At 39.1% G+C, this 19,061-nt stretch overlaps 2 protein-coding genes and 1 long non-coding RNA gene across 4 annotated transcripts; 2 read left to right on the top strand and 1 right to left on the bottom strand.

The window, feature by feature from the left end:
- Window positions 1-3,860: 3,860 nt before the first annotated feature.
- On the bottom strand, window positions 3,861-6,726 carry LOC108365335 (uncharacterized). Of its 2 annotated transcripts, none has more exons than XR_001847914.1 (6): window positions 6,453-6,726; window positions 6,180-6,385; window positions 5,866-6,118; window positions 5,403-5,804; window positions 5,222-5,324; window positions 3,861-5,156 (listed from the first exon to the last, which is right to left on the bottom strand). It is a non-coding gene; the product is annotated as an uncharacterized LOC108365335 (long non-coding RNA). The 2 variants fall into 2 exon arrangements; XR_001847915.1 differs by having other exon boundaries at window positions 5,866-6,105.
- Window positions 6,727-14,018: 7,292 nt separating this feature from the next.
- LOC108365333 (uncharacterized) lies at window positions 14,019-15,956 on the top strand. The gene is made up of 2 exons (XM_017619331.1): window positions 14,019-14,639; window positions 14,718-15,956. Exons 1-2 carry the CDS (start codon window positions 14,019-14,021, stop codon window positions 15,954-15,956), a joined length of 1,860 nt encoding a protein of 619 aa, XP_017474820.1.
- Window positions 15,957-18,087: 2,131 nt separating this feature from the next.
- On the top strand, window positions 18,088-18,555 carry LOC108365332 (uncharacterized). Its single transcript, XM_017619330.1, has one exon. The coding sequence runs from the start codon at window positions 18,088-18,090 to the stop codon at window positions 18,553-18,555; it is 468 nt and encodes a 155-aa protein (XP_017474819.1).
- Window positions 18,556-19,061: the final 506 nt, after the last annotated feature.

The following is a 19,061-nucleotide window of genomic DNA, read 5'->3' as shown; positions in this document are numbered from 1 at the left end:
GAAGTGAAGATAAGTCCACTCAATGTTTTTTAATGCAGTTGGTCAATTACCAAATTCTTTTTGCGTAGGTTAAACTGACTAAATTAACCGTCATCTATGGCAACAACATTTTTCAACCGGATTAGTGGTTTAGGAGCTATACATTAGTTTCTATACAAATACGCATAATTTCTTTAACTATAAAAAATTTTTAAATTATTTCATCTTGATATTTGTACCGAAAGTTTTTTTTTGTTATTTTGAAAATTTTTTATAATTAATGAAATTATGCGTATTTGTGTAGAAACTAATGTATAGCTCTTAAAGCACTAATCCAGTGTGAAAATGTTGTTGACATAGATGACGGTTAATTTAGTCAGTTTAACCTACGCAAAAAGCATTTGGTAATTGACCAACTGCATTAAAAAACATTGAGTGGACTTATCTTCACTTCTTTAAAGAAAAGTAAACTTACTTTATCGCAACTACTACTTGATTATATTTTGACTTCATATTCGGATTCGACGGAAAGTTTTACTTTAGAAGTGTTGGTCAAATGTCCAAGATCGGAAAATGTATTTATTTCTGTAAACTTGTATAAATAAAAAAAAAATAAAACTTATCAATTAATTTCTGAATAATAATAATAATAAAGCCGTGCAAAGGAAAATGTAAATATTTGATGTATGTAAGTAAGAAAATATAGATAAAGAAAATCGTTAAAACGTCAGGGTATTTATATCTTTGTCGCTGACTACATGTATCTCCTATGTATGTGGTAAAGTACTCACTTTCAATCCGTGAATAGATGTAAATTCAACGATTAGATTGTGAGGGTATTATGGGCAGCTTGGCAATCGATCTCAGCGGATTATAGCCCACCAATAAATATTACAAGTTACTTCTAACTTTTGGACCATAACCCAGCAGCAGATTCATGTAGTTGTACGACTTTACACTCACCATATCGGCAAGATTTTTGACGTTCTAAAAATCATAAGTATGTTATATATTTGCTTCTCTTTGTTAAAAAGTACTAAAGAGCGTACAAACATATAGTTTTTGCAAAACTGTGTACTTACTATTCTTTACATTCTCGGATAAGTTAAACAATCTTTACAAGATACAAGAATCGTTTGATTAACTGCATGGTAATAGTTCCCTTTTGATATACTGGTGGTTGACCCGGCATGGGTAATGAAAGTATTTTTAGCCCCAGAGATGTAGCGTTAGACTATGTTCAAACAGGCACCTAATTGGCAATTAAGCACCTTTTCACCAATTAAAGCCTTAATGGTTAACCAATTTACCATATAAAATTTCATTTTAATAATTGCCAATTAATACTTAATTGACAATTAATTTGTCTCCGATTCTCTATGCAACCCTGTGAAGTATGTTTAATGAGACGAGCAAAGGGTATGTTTGATGAGAAAACGAAACGACATGAAAACGAAATGACATTTCAATATTATTAAACAAAATGAACCAGAATGGCGGATAAAATTGATGGTGAGTAAATTTAAACAAATTTTCAATAACAATGTAGTTAAAATAATCACCTTTTTTATTTTTATTCATTGTAGAACCAAAACCGAAAAGAAAAAGAATGGGATGGAGTGAGGGGGCCGAGGTCGCTGTGCTTGAGCTGTGTGAGGAGCGCGCAGAGGAGCTCCGTGGGCTGAGAAAGAATGCTCACGTTTACGCGGAGATGGCGGCTGACCTCTCCAAGCTTGGATACAATCACAGCTCAAGAGACGTGCAAGTGAAGCTGCAAAACTTTTCACAACGCTAGAGGTAGGTTCATATAAGAATAAAATGCAATATAATTTTTGAATTCAAACTTAGGGCCGGTTACTCAATGTCTGGTTAACACTAATCTGCGGTTAAACATCGTTATCGACTCGCTGTTATATGCATGGAGTCGAAGACGTCGATAACGATGTTTAACCGCAGATTAGTGATAACCACACATTAGTAACCGGCCCTTACTGCCCGTCTCCACAGGATAAAGTTTATATCTTGATACATATGTCAGAATATAATTTGCCAATGGAGACCGCTTATTGCTCTTCGGGAGCAATATATATCAGAGCTTATATCTTGCCATCTATTGCCGGCAATTTGGTAGTTTGACAGCTACGTTTTCATTTGAACGAAAACTTCGTGGCTACAACATCATTAATATTTTAATATAAAAGCAAAAATTGAGCTGCTTCCTGTTAAAATATTTGTAATTATGTATTTGGATGTAAACTAGCCTATTTTCTAAATTTTTTAAGCGATTAAATCCGGCAAAAATACGTTTTCGAAGCTATCTTACAAATGCTTATATCAAGATATAAAAAGCCCACACAAATATTGCCACTGATATAACTTATATCTAGCAACCAAAATGACAGCTGGGCAGCAATAAATTTTATCCTGTGGAGACGGCCAGTTAGGAAAGAAAAGGCAGAAATGTGTCCTTCTGGTGGGTCGCCTTCAACATGGGTGCACTTTGAAAGGGTGCATTCAATAATCGGTGCATTCAAGGCGAACCTGTACAAAGATTTGACGCTTGAAAGCATTGATGGTACGCATATGGTATGCATGTTTTGGTTTATTTGCAACATTTGCATACATGTACATAACAGGGGGTCAATTCCCGTTCTGCATTATCTATCGTGAAGTGAAATGTTAAAAATGCACACCGAAATAAGTGCAGTTTTTTTATCACTTCACAATATTCGCAGACCAGAACTGTCCCTCTGTACATATGTATATCTACGTACATATGTATTATGATGGAATTTTACAAGGTGTTGGACATTGACTGGCTCCTTTAACTAATGGCGTTGTCGTTTCTACCAAAAAATTGTACCTTCTCATTGTCCGCTTCGCTCAAACAGCAAAAAGAGAGCAACGAGAAGGCAAAGTTTTTTGTAGAAAAGAAAACGCCATTAGTCAATGTTTCCTTTTCGAAAACAGTGCATTTTACCAGCTTTAAAATAGCTAAGCTACCTCACTTCTAAACAAATGTGGATTTACAACTACTGAATAAATCTTTGATTAATTTCCAATCGTTTACAATCGCATATTAAATTATTTTTAATTTCGGTTGTTTATACCCTTGTGAGGCAGATTTTACTGTTTATTTGCTTAAGTACCTTGCACAATTTCATCATGGGAGCATAATGCCGGCATACCAGAAACCACATATGTAGATGTTTCAAAGATTGCACAAAGTTCTTAAAATTAAAAAAATTTGCATACAAATTAATCAAACTTTTTAATCATAATGTAGAAAATTATGCAATTTTTTAGCCCATTAAATTTTAGTCTAACAAAGGCCAAGTTTAAAGTCGCTAAAATTGCCGTTGATTTTTGAGAACTTTTTTTGTCGAGGGTGTTGACCATTTTCTTTCATATAACACAGGAACAAAATCTATTTTGTTTGTTGAGCATTTTCTCCCATATAAAGTATGCTCGATATTTACTTTTATATGGAGAAAAATGCCTACCACCGTCAGCAAAAAAAATTATTAAAAATCAACGCGATTTTCTAGCGATTTAAAATTTTCACTTTAAACTAGTAAATTTATAAAACTGTATACCTAAAATTTTGTAATAAATAATAATAATTCGGGTGTAATTGTTAAAGTTTGTTGAATTTTTATAATTTTTGTATGAAGTTCGAAATGTGGATTTATGTGGCGCTTGTTATGTACTGTGCTAGACTTTTATATGCAAATTATAAACATTAAATAAACAAAAGAAAAATAACCAAAATGTCACTTAACTTAATCAGCTGACCACAAGTGTATGTACATATATACAATACGCAAAAATTTGTTTCATTTTACAATTTAAAAAACTTTTGNCAGTTGGTCAATTACCAAATTCTTTTTGCGTAGGTTAAACTGACTAAATTAACCGTCATCTATGGCAACAACATTTTTCAACCGGATTAGTGGTTTAGGAGCTATACATTAGTTTCTATACAAATACGCATAATTTCTTTAACTATAGAAAAATTTTAAATTATTTCATCTTGATATTTGTACCGAAAGTTTTTTTTGTTATTTTGAAAATTTTTTATAATTAATGAAATTATGCGTATTTGTGTAGAAACTAATGTATAGCTCTTAAAGCACTAATCCAGTGTGAAAATGTTGTTGACATAGATGACGGTTAATTTAGTCAGTTTAACCTACGCAAAAAGCATTTGGTAATTGACCAACTGCATTATAAAACATTGAGTGGACTTATCTTCACTTCTTTAAAGAAAAGTAAACTTACTTTATCGCAACTACTACTTGATTATATTTTGACTTCATATTCGGATTCGACGGAAAGTTTTACTTTAGAAGTGTTGGTCAAATGTCCAAGATCGGAAAATGTATTTATTTCTGTAAACTTGTATAAATAAAAAAAAATAATAAAACTTATCAATTACTTTCTGAATGCGAATAAATAAATAAATTTTTTCAATAAAAAGTTATGGAGAAAGAATAACTTTTACTTCCCAAAATAAGAACACAACGATTGTCTTATGATTTCAGCTGAGGCTTCGTTATCACCAAGTACAACATTTTGCGAAGGGTTTTCCCGATTTCGTTCAAATTATTCCAAATTTCCCAACCATATTTGATTAATATTATCACATTCTTCGTTTAAAAAGTTGTGTAAAACACAGCAAGCTCGAATAATCATCGGCGTGTTCCCTATTCGGTTATCTAAGCCTTTTCCAATGCGACGAAAACGGACTTTTAAATGACCGAAAGCATTCTCTACCACTCTTCTGTACTTTGAAATAATTTGAATAATTTTTGTCTCTCTGTCAAGGCCGTAGAAAAGGCGTATGGTTTCATTAAAGTGGTGGAAAAACGAAATGCCGAATCCCCCAAGATACAGACCGGCATTTGTACACCACATATATTCTTCTTAATGGCCGCCAATACTTCGTCCTCAGTTAACATCTTTTTAAGTAAGGATTAATTATATATTTGGGAGTCATTGCAACGTCCCGGAGCACCAATATTTATATATAAAAAACGGTCTCTGTGCATATATTCTTCTTATTGGCCGCCAATACTTAGTCCTCAGTTAACACCTTTTTAAGTAGGGATGGATTATATATGTGGGAGTGATTGCAACGTCCCGGTGCACCAATATTTATATATAAAAAACGGTATCTGCGCATATAATATTTTGTTATTAAACAATGAAATAAACGGGAATAAAGAAATATATTTTTTACCTGTAATCCACAAGCGCAAGAAGTACAACAGAATACCATCCCTTATAATTGTAATAGTCAGTTGCATCAGTCGTGTTTGGTTTTATTTCGATGTGACATCCATCTAAAAAACAGGAAAAGAATTTGTAAATTAATGTCTACATTTTTTAATATTAACATGGGAAATCTTCCATTTGCCTACCAATTGCTCCCAGACATTGTGGAAAGCCACGGCGATGAAAACCATTCACACATTCAGCAACTATTTCTTGCGTGGGTGGCAATTTCTTTATATACTGTGTGGACAACGCTTGCCACACTTCTTCGCAGAATTCCATCAATATTGCACACACAGTTGATTTGCCAACACCAAACAATTCATATACTACTCGATACTCTCCAGCTGAACAAAGGGCAAATAAAGCGATTGCTACTCGTTTTGCAATGAAATTGCCGTGCGCCAGCTTGCATCGGCTTTTTTTTTTTAATTGCCGAGAAAGCCACAGAGTGTGTTAAAACTGGCACGTGTCATGCGAAAATCGGGTTTGAAAAAGTGGTCATCATTGCAGCTGCAGTTGACCTCCCAAAAAGAAGATTGCCGATTCTGTAAAAAGGAAACATTATTGATTGGAACAAAAACTGAAACTTATTTCAATTTAATTTACCAGCTTCTACAGCGACCTTTGAGTTGCATTTTGTTCCAATGCTGCTAGGATCAGTAGCTGCTGCATCCTTAAATTTGAAGGACTAGCAAATTATTTCTCCTTCTTTTTCTCAACAATGCCAAGCTGCTATCAAATTTTGACAGTATTGACTGCTAGTAAAATTCGTCCTAAACTCAAGTTTTCTCTATTTTCCGCGCCGAATTTTTCACAAGTAAAATCAAAACACACAGCTGTCAAATACTAATTGCATAAGCTAAATTGTATGTGTGTGAACACAAAACTCAATGCCCCAAATAAAAGCTTAATTGCCTCACCTAATTGGCCTGTTTGAACATAGTCTTAGCTTCCACTTGCAAGCCGCTATTTGGTATTTCATGTCTCGACAATTCCTGTGATAGATTAAAAAACATCGCAATAACGTGCGCTAATTCTGGTATAAAATAGGCTGGATAAATTGTCTTTTGCTGCTTGGCAGGTGGTCCAAGTTCACTATTCGATTTACGCTTGTGTGGTGGCAGTTCTATTGCGAAATAAAAAGAGAATAATATGAGCAAAATGGAGTATACAAATCTGTTTAAAGTTATTACCATCCACATCCATGCCAGGGCCATGTGTGGCGACAACAGTATCAAATTCGATTAGACGCAGCAGCTTCGTGTATACTTTTGGTACTTCAGAGCTTACAGTTGGGGGATAGGAAGGAGGATTCGAACTGCAAACCAAACGCGTATTTTGCGATTCCTCTGCTGTAATCATGGGCGTAGCCAGGTAGGGGCAGGGGGGGAGGCCCGGGCCCCCCCTCCTAACTTTCAAATATTTGCCTAGATATTCAAAAATACTACCACGAAATGCTTGCTTGATAATTTCGGCCCCCCCTAAATTTCAAGGTTTTTCCTATATATATACTGTATAACAAATTATACTCCCAACGCTAACTAAATAATTAGTAAATTGATTTGAAAAGTAGATATGTGGATCATCCGGTTCTGTATCAAGTTATTATCTCTAACTTCAAAGCACTTCCATTTTAAAAGGGTAAAAACCTGGCTGCAGTCGACAATGAGCAAAAATTGATTGAACGGAAACTATAAATAAATTTATAGTTCAATTGTTTATTACTTTGTCTTTAGGTTTGTGTCTTTACTAAGCGGTTGGGTGAACAGCCAAGACGTTTACTTCTAAAGTGTGACAAAACAAAATCAAGTAATATATTTAGCATAAATAAATATACCAGCCTAAAAAATCTGCGTACTCAAAATGTTCAATACGCCCTCATACTTATACATACATACATATGTATGTATATCATTTAACGTTTTGTCCGGCTATTTGGTTTATTATACAGGTATGTAGAGCGAATTTAAAAAAATTCATCAGGGTTTAGTTGAGATATTCGTTTTTGGCCACTATGTTTTGTACATTTCCCAGTACTGCAAAGCTTTTGACGGCCATTCACCTGGGAGTGGCCAGAAGTGATTCGTGTGCTTACGGTTCAAATCGCAGCTAACTACGTCCGGATATTTATATCCATGAATACTCTGGGTAGCGACCGAACGCTAGTTTGGGAGCGAGGTAAAGTGGGAGGGCGTAACACCCCGCGTGCGCTGGGGATTAATCGGGATGGTGCCTCTGCCCGGCTGGTTGAAGTCCTAGGGAAAATAAAGGCTGACATCAGCTCCATCCACGAAATGCGATGGACGGGGCGAGGAAGGTAAGCGTGAGCCTTGCGACGTCTACTACAGTTGCCACGTAAAGGAGTGCAATTCGGTGTTGGATTTGTGGTGGGAGAGAGACCGGCGTTCACTCTAGTGGACGAAAGTCTAGCCACAATCCGCATCAAAGCGAGATTCTTCAACATCTCATTCACATGTGCCAATGCCCCGATGGAAGAGAAGGACGAGGCATCCAAGGCTCTCTTAGCTTAGAGCGTACATATTAGCGCTGCCCCCGACACGTATAAAAATCGTGCTTGGCCATTTAAATGCCAAGGTGGGCAACGAAGGGATCTTTGGTGCCAGTGTCGAAAAAATCAGCCTCCACATAGAAACGGTGGGCTGAGGATGATCCACTTCGCCGGGGCCCGAAGCTTGGCAGTATGTATTACTGGGTTCTAGCATAAAAACATCCATCAAGCTATTCTCATTTTCGTTGTTGGTGTTTCCGACAGGGTAGGAGTGTGATGTATTGTGGAACGATTTTCCGTCGTCCCTTGTCAAATTTGGTTTGGAGACAAACCGGTTTCGGCGTTGTTCCATCTTCAGTGTCATTTTTCGTTCTCTCAAGCTACATGGATGTCTCCACATCGAAAAACGGGAAACCAAATCGAGCATGTTGTGATAGACGGAAGACATGCTTCCATGTTTTAGATGTACATACGTACACTCCGAGGGCCAAACATCGACTCGCACTACTATATTGATGCATCCAATATACGACCTAACCTCGGAGAAGCAAAAAAAGGGCCCCCAACAATGCAGGGAAAGTTCAACGTCGAAAAGCTGCAATCAAAACAGACGGCCAATGGATTCGGCGCTCGACCCTCACACCTGCTGTGAGAGAGCACTCTTCAACAAACCGACTTGCGCGAGCAGTGGAACCACATTTCCCGCTAATTACTGGTACGATCACGAGTGTGAGAAAATGCTTGAAATGCTGTCCGACAGAAAAAACACCCGAAATTTTTAGCAGAGAGTTGAGCGACTTACGGAAGGTTTCAAGACTCTTGTATGAACAACCATGGCGACCTAGTGACCGATGTCCAGAACGTACTCAGATTATGGAGGGAACACTTTTCGACCCTTTTGAATAGCGGAAGCACTTCGAGGTCCCAGTCGATGACGATGGAGTCGATATCCCAGCGCCTGACTATGAAGAAAAGTGCCAAAGCTGTTTGAGCTGACGGCCTGTCAGCTGAGCTATTTAATTACGATGGCAAGGAGGTAATAAGGTGCATGCCCGACGACTGGAATTCAAGTGCGCTCTGCCCAATCCACAAGAAAGGCGACCCCGCCATGCGTACCAACTACCGCGGGATCAGCCTTCTAAGCATAGGTTGCAAGGTATGTATTGTTGTATTGTCTACCATAGACCAGGTATTCACAGTACGCCGAATCTTGGAAAAGACCCGCGAGAAAATGATCCGCACTCACCACCTATTTGTCGACTTTAAAGCCGCTTTCGACAGTACTTAAAGGTATATGCCGCTATGTCTGTCATACGCCTGTGAAAAATGACGTTGAGTAATACCACCAGCTCTGCTCTGTTGCCTTTCGCCACCAGACGGGGTTTCAGACAGGGCGGCTCTCTTTCATGTGGCTTCTTTAATCTGATGTTGGAGAAGATAATAAGATCTTCAGAACTGAACCGCTTAGGAACAATTTACTACAAGAGCGTACAATTGCTGGCTTATGCCGATGACACTGACATCATCGGTAAGAAAAACCGCGAAGTCTGTCCTGACTTTTCCAAGTTGGACAAGGAGGCAAAGCGAATGGGTCTGCTGGTAAACGACGACAAGACGAAGTATATCCTGTCATCAAACAAACAATCAGCACATTCGCGCCTGGCACCCACGGCACTTTTGACAGTTATAATTTCGAGGAAGTAGAGAATTTCGTTTACTTGGGAACCAGCATTAACACCTGTAATAATGTCAGCATGGAAATCCAACGCAGAATCGCTCTTGCCAACAAGTGCTGCTTTGGACTGAGTAGGCAATTCAGGAGTAAAGTCCTCTCTCGACGTACGAAAACCACACTATAAATCACTCATCATGCCCGTGCTGGTATGTGGCGTATTAAAATACAGCGGCTCAACTGGCTTGATCATGTCGTTCGAATGGACACCGACGCCCCAGCTCTGCAAGTATTCTGGCTTCACTTGGCATTTCTAATAGGCGTCAGTTGGTCAAAATCGCTTTGGCGGTTACAGCGCCAAAAAGGAAGAAGAGGAAGAGAATAGATCTATAACCTTATCAGTCACACAGTGTTATAATCCCGACGAAATCCTTGACGGTGGTACCGGGAGGGGAACGGTACATGACGGTAGGAATTTTAGTTTGGGTTAAAGTCTCACACGGAAGGGGTTAGGCTTTCGATGCTTCCTCCTCGTAAAATAAACATGCTCAGTAAAAAGTTAACAATTTAAATCGACGAATAGTTTTATATCAACTTTTGTGAACTTCTGTTTATTTGTTTTTTGTACAACATATTTACCTTTATTGGTTACAATAATTTTAAGCTATAATAAAAAAAATTTTAGTACATAAGTAAGTTATTGGTTTTGAATTTTTTATTTTGTATGGGCCCCCCCCTAAATTTCGTTCTGGCTACGCCCATGGCTGTAATATCGGTCTCAGTAGTTTTATATTCGACAAAGCCCAAATTAAATGTGTATTCCATTTCATTTGGCGTATTGGGGTTTTCTTTAACTGAACCACCTACAAAAGAGGAAAATTTGAACATTGAGATGTTGATGCAATTTAACATAAATTTTATGTCGCCCGGGTTGCAAAAGCAGATTATCCGGTAACGTTAGGAAGGGTTATGTCTCGGTTAAAGCCGCTGATAAATGCTGGAAAGTAAATGCTGGACATAATTTTCTGGAATTAAATTTTATCGGCGTTGAAGAAAGTTTACATTTCGGGCATAATGGGGCAGTCCAGATACTTTGGCACGTGGCACTTTAGCATTCCGGTGTGCGTAATTATTTTCACACCTGGTACATATTCTTCAATGTTCATATTGTCATCCAAACGTTAATAACTGGGACGGAGCGTTTGTGTGTAAAGTACGTTAAGCTGCAGAGACTGACAAAAGTAGCGTGCCTGTATGAGCTGGTGAATATAATTAACTTGAAGTTGATGCCCCAATGCCTTGGCATCTGATAAACATTCATAAAGAACAGAGACATAACTATTATAAGAGAAAAGCATAAAAGTCAATCAATAATCATTATGTTAAGATACATATTTTCGAGTCATCTATAAAGGTTATTCAAAGACTTACACCCCTATTTTGCAACTGTTTCGTATTCGGATTTTGCCACGAATCGTAGAAATAGTATGCTGAAATCCGAGTCGTATTTTCGAACTTTCGAAATTCGTAACAATGGCATGCCTAAAAACGAACGAGTAAGCTTTTTTGCGTAATTTTGTACGAAAACAATTTTGTGTCGGAGGCGAAATAAAATATGAGAATTGATGTGGGTTTGCAAGAAATATTGGTGGTGTTCATTTAAACAGATAAATTTTCCTTTCGCATATACGTATATTTTTATCCACTGTTTTATATAAACGAGCAAATAAGAATATTTGTTGCCCCTTATCGAGAAACTTGGGTCCGGTTTAGTTAATGTACAACGATTTTCGGTTGTTGTGTCCAAACGCCAAACCCGAATCCAAAAACTTTAACATACACGTGTAATCAAAGGATTCACATTTTATTTAAGATAAATGTTTCAAATTTCCTACCACTAGCTTATTAATAAACTCGGTTTGCACTATGCACTTTTTTGCAAATTTCGACGTGGGTTCTGCGCAAAAATACTGTGGACGGCGTAGCCGGAGTGATATGCACAAGAAATGTTGTATACCTTTGACATGCGGAAGCCCCTCTTCCCCGCAACACAGAAAGGAGAATTCTACTTAGTAATGGTTATAATCCCTAAGCGCGGCCGTAGGCAGAAGCAAGCGCAACAGGTGGTGGACCTAACAAAGTGCATGTTTTCAATGGATTGGAAGAAGCTGTTATTGCATTTACTGGATTGAGAACCAGAGCTTCAGGCATAGGAGGAGTTCTGGCTTGTGGTTCAACAAATCAACCAGAAGCTGACATAGATGCGCCCATGGTTACTATGCCCGACAGCTACGCATACCTTTGTGAATCCATTGCCATAGCGCCCGCTTACTCTGCTGCTATAATTGCAAATACATCAGAATCCATAATTTTCCTCAAAATATGTAAAATGCACCAATTTTACAATAAAGCAAGCACATGATGAGTGTTTTTTTTAATTCCTTTCCACTTTGTTTTCCTTCATTCAGCTATCTTCGAAAACAACTGATAGCTGGCAATGCTGCACATGTTTCCGCAAGAGTTGCAGCATGTGGATTTTTCATTTTTCGTAGCGTAGCTACAAATTAAATAAGGGGATTATATTATAAAATTGGTTTCATAATAATTATCAGAGAGAAAAATAGTTTTAAGTCTTCAAAGACTTTTATTTTAAGACTTATATTGTACAAGTTTTTTCATAATAATTATCATTGAGATAAATATTTTTAAGTCTTCAAAGACTCTTATTTTAAGACGTATATAAAAGTCTTTTCAAAATAATTATGAGCGCGAAAAGAAATTTTTAAGTCTTAAAGGGCGGGCTTGTTCAGGAGCATTTCAGGATTAGTTGGGGACCAATTCGGGGCTATGGTGGGACCAGTTCGTGATTAGTTGGGGCTTGGTTTGGGCCCCGNCAAACCCGAATCCAAAAACTTTAACATACACGTGTAATCAAAGGATTCACATTTTATTTAAGATAAATGTTTCAAATTTCCTACCACTAGCTTATTAATAAACTCGGTTTGCACTATGCACTTTTTTGCGAATTTCGACGTGGGTTCTGCGCAAAAATACTGTGGACGGCGTAGCCGGAGTGATATGCACAAGAAATGTTGTATACCTTTGACATGCGGAAGCCCCTCTTCCCCGCAACACAGAAAGGAGAATTCTACTTAGTAATGGTTATAATCCCTAAGCGCGGCCGTAGGCAGAAGCAAGCGCAACAGGTGGTGGACCTAACAAAGTGCATGTTTTCAATGGATTGGAAGAAGCTGTTATTGCATTTACTGGATTGAGAACCAGAGCTTCAGGCATAGGAGGAGTTCTGGCTTGTGGTTCAACAAATCAACCAGAAGCTGACATAGATGCGCCCATGGTTACTATGCCCGACAGCTACGCATACCTTTGTGAATCCATTGCCATAGCGCCCGCTTACTCTGCTGCTATAATTGCAAATACATCAGAATCCATAATTTTCCTCAAAATATGTAAAATGCACCAATTTTACAATAAAGCAAGCACATGATGAGTGTTTTTTTTAATTCCTTTCCACTTTGTTTTCCTTCATTCAGCTATCTTCGAAAACAACTGATAGCTGGCAATGCTGCACATGTTTCCGCAAGAGTTGCAGCATGTGGATTTTTCATTTTTCGTAGCGTAGCTACAAATTAAATAAGGGGATTATATTATAAAATTGGTTTCATAATAATTATCAGAGAGAAAAATAGTTTTAAGTCTTCAAAGACTTTTATTTTAAGACTTATATTGTACAAGTTTTTTCATAATAATTATCATTGAGATAAATATTTTTAAGTCTTCAAAGACTCTTATTTTAAGACGTATATAAAAGTCTTTTCAAAATAATTATGAGCGCGAAAAGAAATTTTTAAGTCTTAAAGGGCGGGCTTGTTCAGGAGCATTTCAGGATTAGTTGGGGACCAATTCGGGGCTATGGTGGGACCAGTTCGTGATTAGTTGGGGCTTGGTTTGGGCCCCGTTTGGGACTATATACAAAATTTTTTCGCACTCATAATTATTATCAAAAACGTTTTATAATACAAGTCTCAAAATAAAAGTCTTTGAAAACTTAAAAATATTTATCCCTATGATAATTATTATGACAAGACTTCTGTCCAGATCATAGCTACGAGATTTAGATGCCATACTTAACTAAGTCTGTCCCCAGCTTAATGCGACGAGCGTAATGATCATTTGTAATTATACGATATATGTTATGTTAACTCGCGCTCATTGTTATTTATTGGAATTTGCTCTTTACATTGTGTCACCCTAGCTCGTATAAATAGCACACATGTTAATGCAATAAAGCAATTCGTTCGCTTGTTGTTAACCAGTTTTTGAGAGGCACATTGTTTTTTTGCATCGCAGTTCTTTGTATAGACAAAACGGTAGGTAGGTAGGTAGACAAAAACGCTTGTCTTCCCCGAACATTGGTGACCCCGACGTGATACCTACGTGTATCTCTGAAGCAGTAGTTGTTGGATTAGCTCCGTTATTAACATCTCCAGTTGGATCGCCTGATCGGTTACCGTTTTTTTCTGGCTTACTTTTGCTTTTGTTCAATTTTACACAAGCATAATGACTCGAGCAAATAAAAGACGTGAGGCGATTCGAGAACAATCGGAGAACCCAAATATCACATTTCTTAAGCGAAAAAGTTTGTGGTTCAAAAGGCAAGTTAACAACTTTAGAGCTGAAATCGAGGAACACAGCCTACTTGGCGCAGATGAATCCAGTATAATTGTAAAACTGGAGCAGTTGGAAAGAATGCAGGTGCAATTTGAAGAGGAACAGTCGCAGCTGGAGAAGGAAGACAACGCCGAAATTGAGAGCGAAACGCGTATGGAATTCCTCGACTCATTTATATTTGTCAAAGCTGCTGTTACGAAAAGCCTTGGATCACGTTCTTCCACGTTCGCACAATCCTCCACTCGTCGGCAGTCGACGATGGAAGAACATTCCGCAGTGCCCTCCATCACGGTGGTCCCAAGATCTCGTTTGCCACCGTTGCAGTTACCCCGATTCAGTGGAGTAATTACGGAATGGCCAGACTTCTGGGCAATGTTCAGTGCAGTCGTGGATAAGGAGACGAACTTGTCAAGCGTCGAGAAGTTTCAACACCTAAGGTCATGCGTAAGTGGAATCGCTTTAGATGCTATTCGGTCTTTGAAAATCAACGCGGAAAATTATGAAAAGGCGGTAACATTACTAAAAAGACGTTTCGATATTAAAACAGCTCAATTTAATGCACATATTAAAGAGATTTTTAATTTGTAGGGTGTTGCAGAAGGTTCCGCAAATGGCTTACGAGAGCTCAGCGATAAAATTGGCAGTCATCTTCGGGCACTACAAACAATTGCGACTAACGACGAAGTACTGAACGGCATTCTCATCCATATTGTCACCACCAAATCAGATGTCGAAACACAATCCAAGTGGGAAGAGCATGCACCGATTAACGAGCTACCTTCGTGGGACTTGATGTCTAAATTTTTGGAAAGAAGAGTACGTATAATGGAGAGCGTTGAAAAAACTACATTCAGGTCAGGAAAACAGGTGAATCATAAAAAGAATTCCATTCGTAAACAATCATTTGTCACCGCCAGTCCTGCCAAAGGGTGCACATTTTGCAATGGTATAGAGCATTTCATTTCCACGTGCCCTTTGTTTCTAAATCTATCACCTTCGCTGCGCTTCAAGGAAGCCAAAAGGTTACAGCTTTGTATTAACTGTTTGCGAAAAGGCCATATCGTGAAAAATTGCAAATCCAGCAATTGCAAAAGTTGTTCAGGCAAACACAATACCTTGCTTCACTTGTCGTCAATCGCTCTTCCTGTTCTCGAGGAGGCAGTCGCATCTCCGGAGACAAAAACGGCTCTTATTGCAGACTCCAAGCAGCCTGTTGCATTCGTGTCTAAGGAGCAGGCTATGCTAGCTACTGCTGTCGTTATGCTAAAAAATCGCCATGGGAACTTCGTTCCATGTAGAGCCTTGCTTGATTCCACATCGCAATTGCATTGTATAACTTCTGATATGGCCAATCGCTCGCAACTTAGCAAATCTAAATCCACAACAATAATTTCGGGAATAGGAGCATCTGATATTTTATCAAAGGAAAACGTTGTCTTGTACATGCAGGCCTCTGATGGGTCCTATTCCAAATCGCTTTCGGCTGTCATTGTGCCAACCATCACAACATTGCAGCCTGAGACAAATTTGTCGAACGTTAAGTGGAATATTCCGGCAAATATCCAGTTAGCAGATCCTTCATTTTTTCGCCCACAGAAGATTGACTTATTAATTGGTGTAAGTTTATTCTTCGAACTGTTATGCGTGGGGCAAATTTGTCTGAAACAAGGCCTTCCAATATTGCAAAAAACAAGACTAGGATGGATTGTGGCAGGAAAGGTCGAAGTCGGGTCTTCGAAAGCAGTAGTCTGCGCTGCAACTTCAAGTAACTACGCGGACACTTCATTAAACGATTTAGTCAAAAGTTCTGTGCTCAGGAAAACATAAAGCGTACCAAAGAGGACCTGGTATGTGAGGACCACTTTGTTAGTAATTTTCGTCGGTTGGATACAGGAGAATACGTAGTTAGATTACCAATAAAATCCACCATTTCGAATTTAGGTGATTCTTATTCAAATGCAGTTCGTCGTTTTAGAGGTCTAGAGAAGCGATTTTCACAGAATCCGGATTTGAAAGCGGAATACACTGCCTTCATTAAGGAGTATTTAGAACTTAAGCATATGTCGTTGATTGAAACTATTCCCCCCGGGGTTCACATAATTTTTTTTCCGCATCATTGTGTATTGAAAGGAGATAGCACCACAACTAAACTTCGTGTGGTTTTTGATGCTTCTGCTCCGACTTCCACAGGCGTTTCGTTAAACGATATCTTACTTTCTGGTCCTACCATACAACCAAAGCTTGTTGACACCCTTTTGAGGTTTCGGTCCCACAAAATCGCTATAACAGCAGATATTTGCAAAATGTACAGGTGCGTAAAGGTGGACGAAAACGACAGTTTTTTACAGTGCATACTCTGGCGAGAGCGGCCAGAGGAGGATTATCGAATTTATAGATTGGACACTGTGACCTACGGAACCAAACCAGCGGCATTCTTAGCCATTCGGGCGATGCATCAGTTGGCATTTGATGAGGCATGCAATTATCCTCTAGGATCAGAGATAGTTTTGAGAGATTTCTATGTGGATGACCTTATCTCGGGGGGAAGGTCAGAAAATGTAGCATTGCAAATAATGACGCAAACACAAAAACTTCTGGAAAAGGGAAATTTCATAGTTAGAAAGTGGTGTTCAACGAAAAGATCCTTCAAGGAATTTAGTTATCTAATGGGCAACAATATTTAAAGTTCAGTGACGGCAATGGCATCACAAAGGCTTTAGGTATAGTTTGGGACCCTAAAAGGGATGAACTTCAATTCGCATTTAGCTTACCCCCTCCACCCAGACGGGTAACAAAACGAAGCGTGCTGTCAGTAACCGCTAGTTTCTATGATCCTCTTGGTCTAATTAGTCCGGTGGTGTTAAAAGCGTCTTTTTGCAAAGCTTATGGAAAGAAAATTTAGCATGGGATGAAAGCCTTCCGTCGTGTTTACAATTTGCATGGACAAAATTGTGCGACGAGTTGAATTTTGTGGACAAAATTTACTTTCCCCGTTTTGTAGAACTTGGTGCGGGCGAAGTTCAAATGCATGGATTTTGTGACGCTAGTATGGCAGCGTACGGGGCGAGCGTTTACGTTCGAGTAAAACTGCATAATGTCGTGCATGTAAACCTGCTCTGCTCTAGATCCCGAGTAGCACCACTAAAATCTTTATCGATTCCGAAGTTGGAACTTTGTGCGGCTAAATTATTGGCTGATCTGATTTCTTCAATACAAAGGCTGGGCCCATTTACAGGAAAATTTGTTTGCTGGTCAGACTCAACAATTGCGCTTTCATGGATAAACGGCATTGCAGCAAATTACAATACATTTGTGGCCAANTGTCGTGCATGTAAACCTGCTCTGCTCTAGATCCCGAGTAGCACCACTAAAATCTTTATCGATTCCGAAGTTGGAACTTTGTGCGGGTAAATTGTTGGCTGATCTGATTTCTTCAATACAAAGGCTGGGCCCATTTACAGGAAAATTTGTTTGCTGGTCAGACTCAACAATTGCGTTTTCATGGATAAATGGCATTGCAGCAAATTACAATACATTTGTGGCCAACCGAGTCAGTAGCATCCAAGTTCTTACTCAGGGCATGAATTGGAGACACGTCCCTACGGAGTGTAACCCTGCAGATCTTTCGTCCAGAGGTTGCCCACCCAGTGAGCTAATGTCGTCGTTACTGTGGAAACACGGGCCCGTCTTCCTGAAAAAGGAGGAGTGTGAATGGCCCAAGCTGGCAAAGTTCGAAAGCACTTCGTTAGAGAAACGGCGTACCATGCTAATCGCATCATCTCAGGTGGTAGATTACTCCGTAAACTGCAAATATATTAACAATTTTCGATCTATGCAGAGAATTTATGCTTTTGTTAACCGTTTTATTAAAGGAAGATCATCGATTCAGAAGAGATCGGCTCTACTAAGTTTAGACGAAATCGAAACTGGGACTAAGTTGCTCATTCGGATGGTTCAAATGGCTTCTCTACCAAAGGAGTATGCATCACTTAAGGCTGGACGTTCGATTGAGTCATCAAGCAAAATCAGCTCATTGAATCCGTTTTTAGACTCCGGTGGAATGATTCGTGTTGGAGGACGCCTTCAAAACTCAAGTTTGAGTTTCAATGCCAGACATCCGATCATACTGCCCAGATACCATCCACTTACTAGAAGTATCATTGAGCACTATCATCGCAAACTATTGCATGCCGGACCCCAAGCGTTACTTGCAACCATTCGTCTGCAATATTGGCCTATTGGAGGGAGGAAAGCTGTAGCTCACGTACTTAACAAATGTATTCAGTGCTTTCGCGCCAAACCGAAGTTATTGCAGAATATCATGGGTGAATTGCCAGCAGAACGCGTTCAGATGCAACGCCCCTTCCACACTACTGGCGTCGACTTCTGNTATTCTTTTGCTTCTCAACCAAGGCTTGTCATTTAGAACTGGTTAAGGACTTAACAACGACCTCGTTCCTCGCGGCCCTTAAGCGATTTGTTAGCTTGCGCGGCAAACCAAGAGTTATCTGNTACACTACTGGCGTCGACTTCTGTGGCCCGTTTTGTTATAAGCCTGATGTGCGGAATAGGCCACCTGTGAAATGCTACATCTGCATATTCTTTTGCTTCTCAACCAAGGCTTGTCATTTGGAACTGGTTAAGGACTTAACAACGACCTCGTTCCTTGCGGCCCTTAAGCGATTTGTTAGCTTGCGCGGCAAACCAAGAGTTATCTGGTCAGACAACGCTACCAACTTCGTTGGAGCTAAAAACGAATTAAAAGAANCCACCTCGATCCCCCCATTTCGGAGGATTGTGGGAGGCCGCCGTTAAAATGGCAAAATTCTACTTCCGTAGGGCAGTAGGGCTCACTGTGTTGAGTTTCGAAGAACTTCGAAACCCTGACGACTTACAAGTTCTAACTCCAGCACACTTTCTAACCGGAGGCGC

This window comes from Rhagoletis zephyria, unplaced genomic scaffold, assembly GCF_001687245.7.
Source record: "Rhagoletis zephyria isolate East Lansing unplaced genomic scaffold, Rhagoletis_zephyria_1.1 Rzeph_scaffold_01839, whole genome shotgun sequence".
Classification (NCBI taxonomy): domain Eukaryota; kingdom Metazoa; phylum Arthropoda; class Insecta; order Diptera; family Tephritidae; genus Rhagoletis; species Rhagoletis zephyria.
The sequence above is the reverse complement of the archived record's forward strand: the minus strand, read 5'-3'. Positions and strand labels throughout refer to the sequence as shown.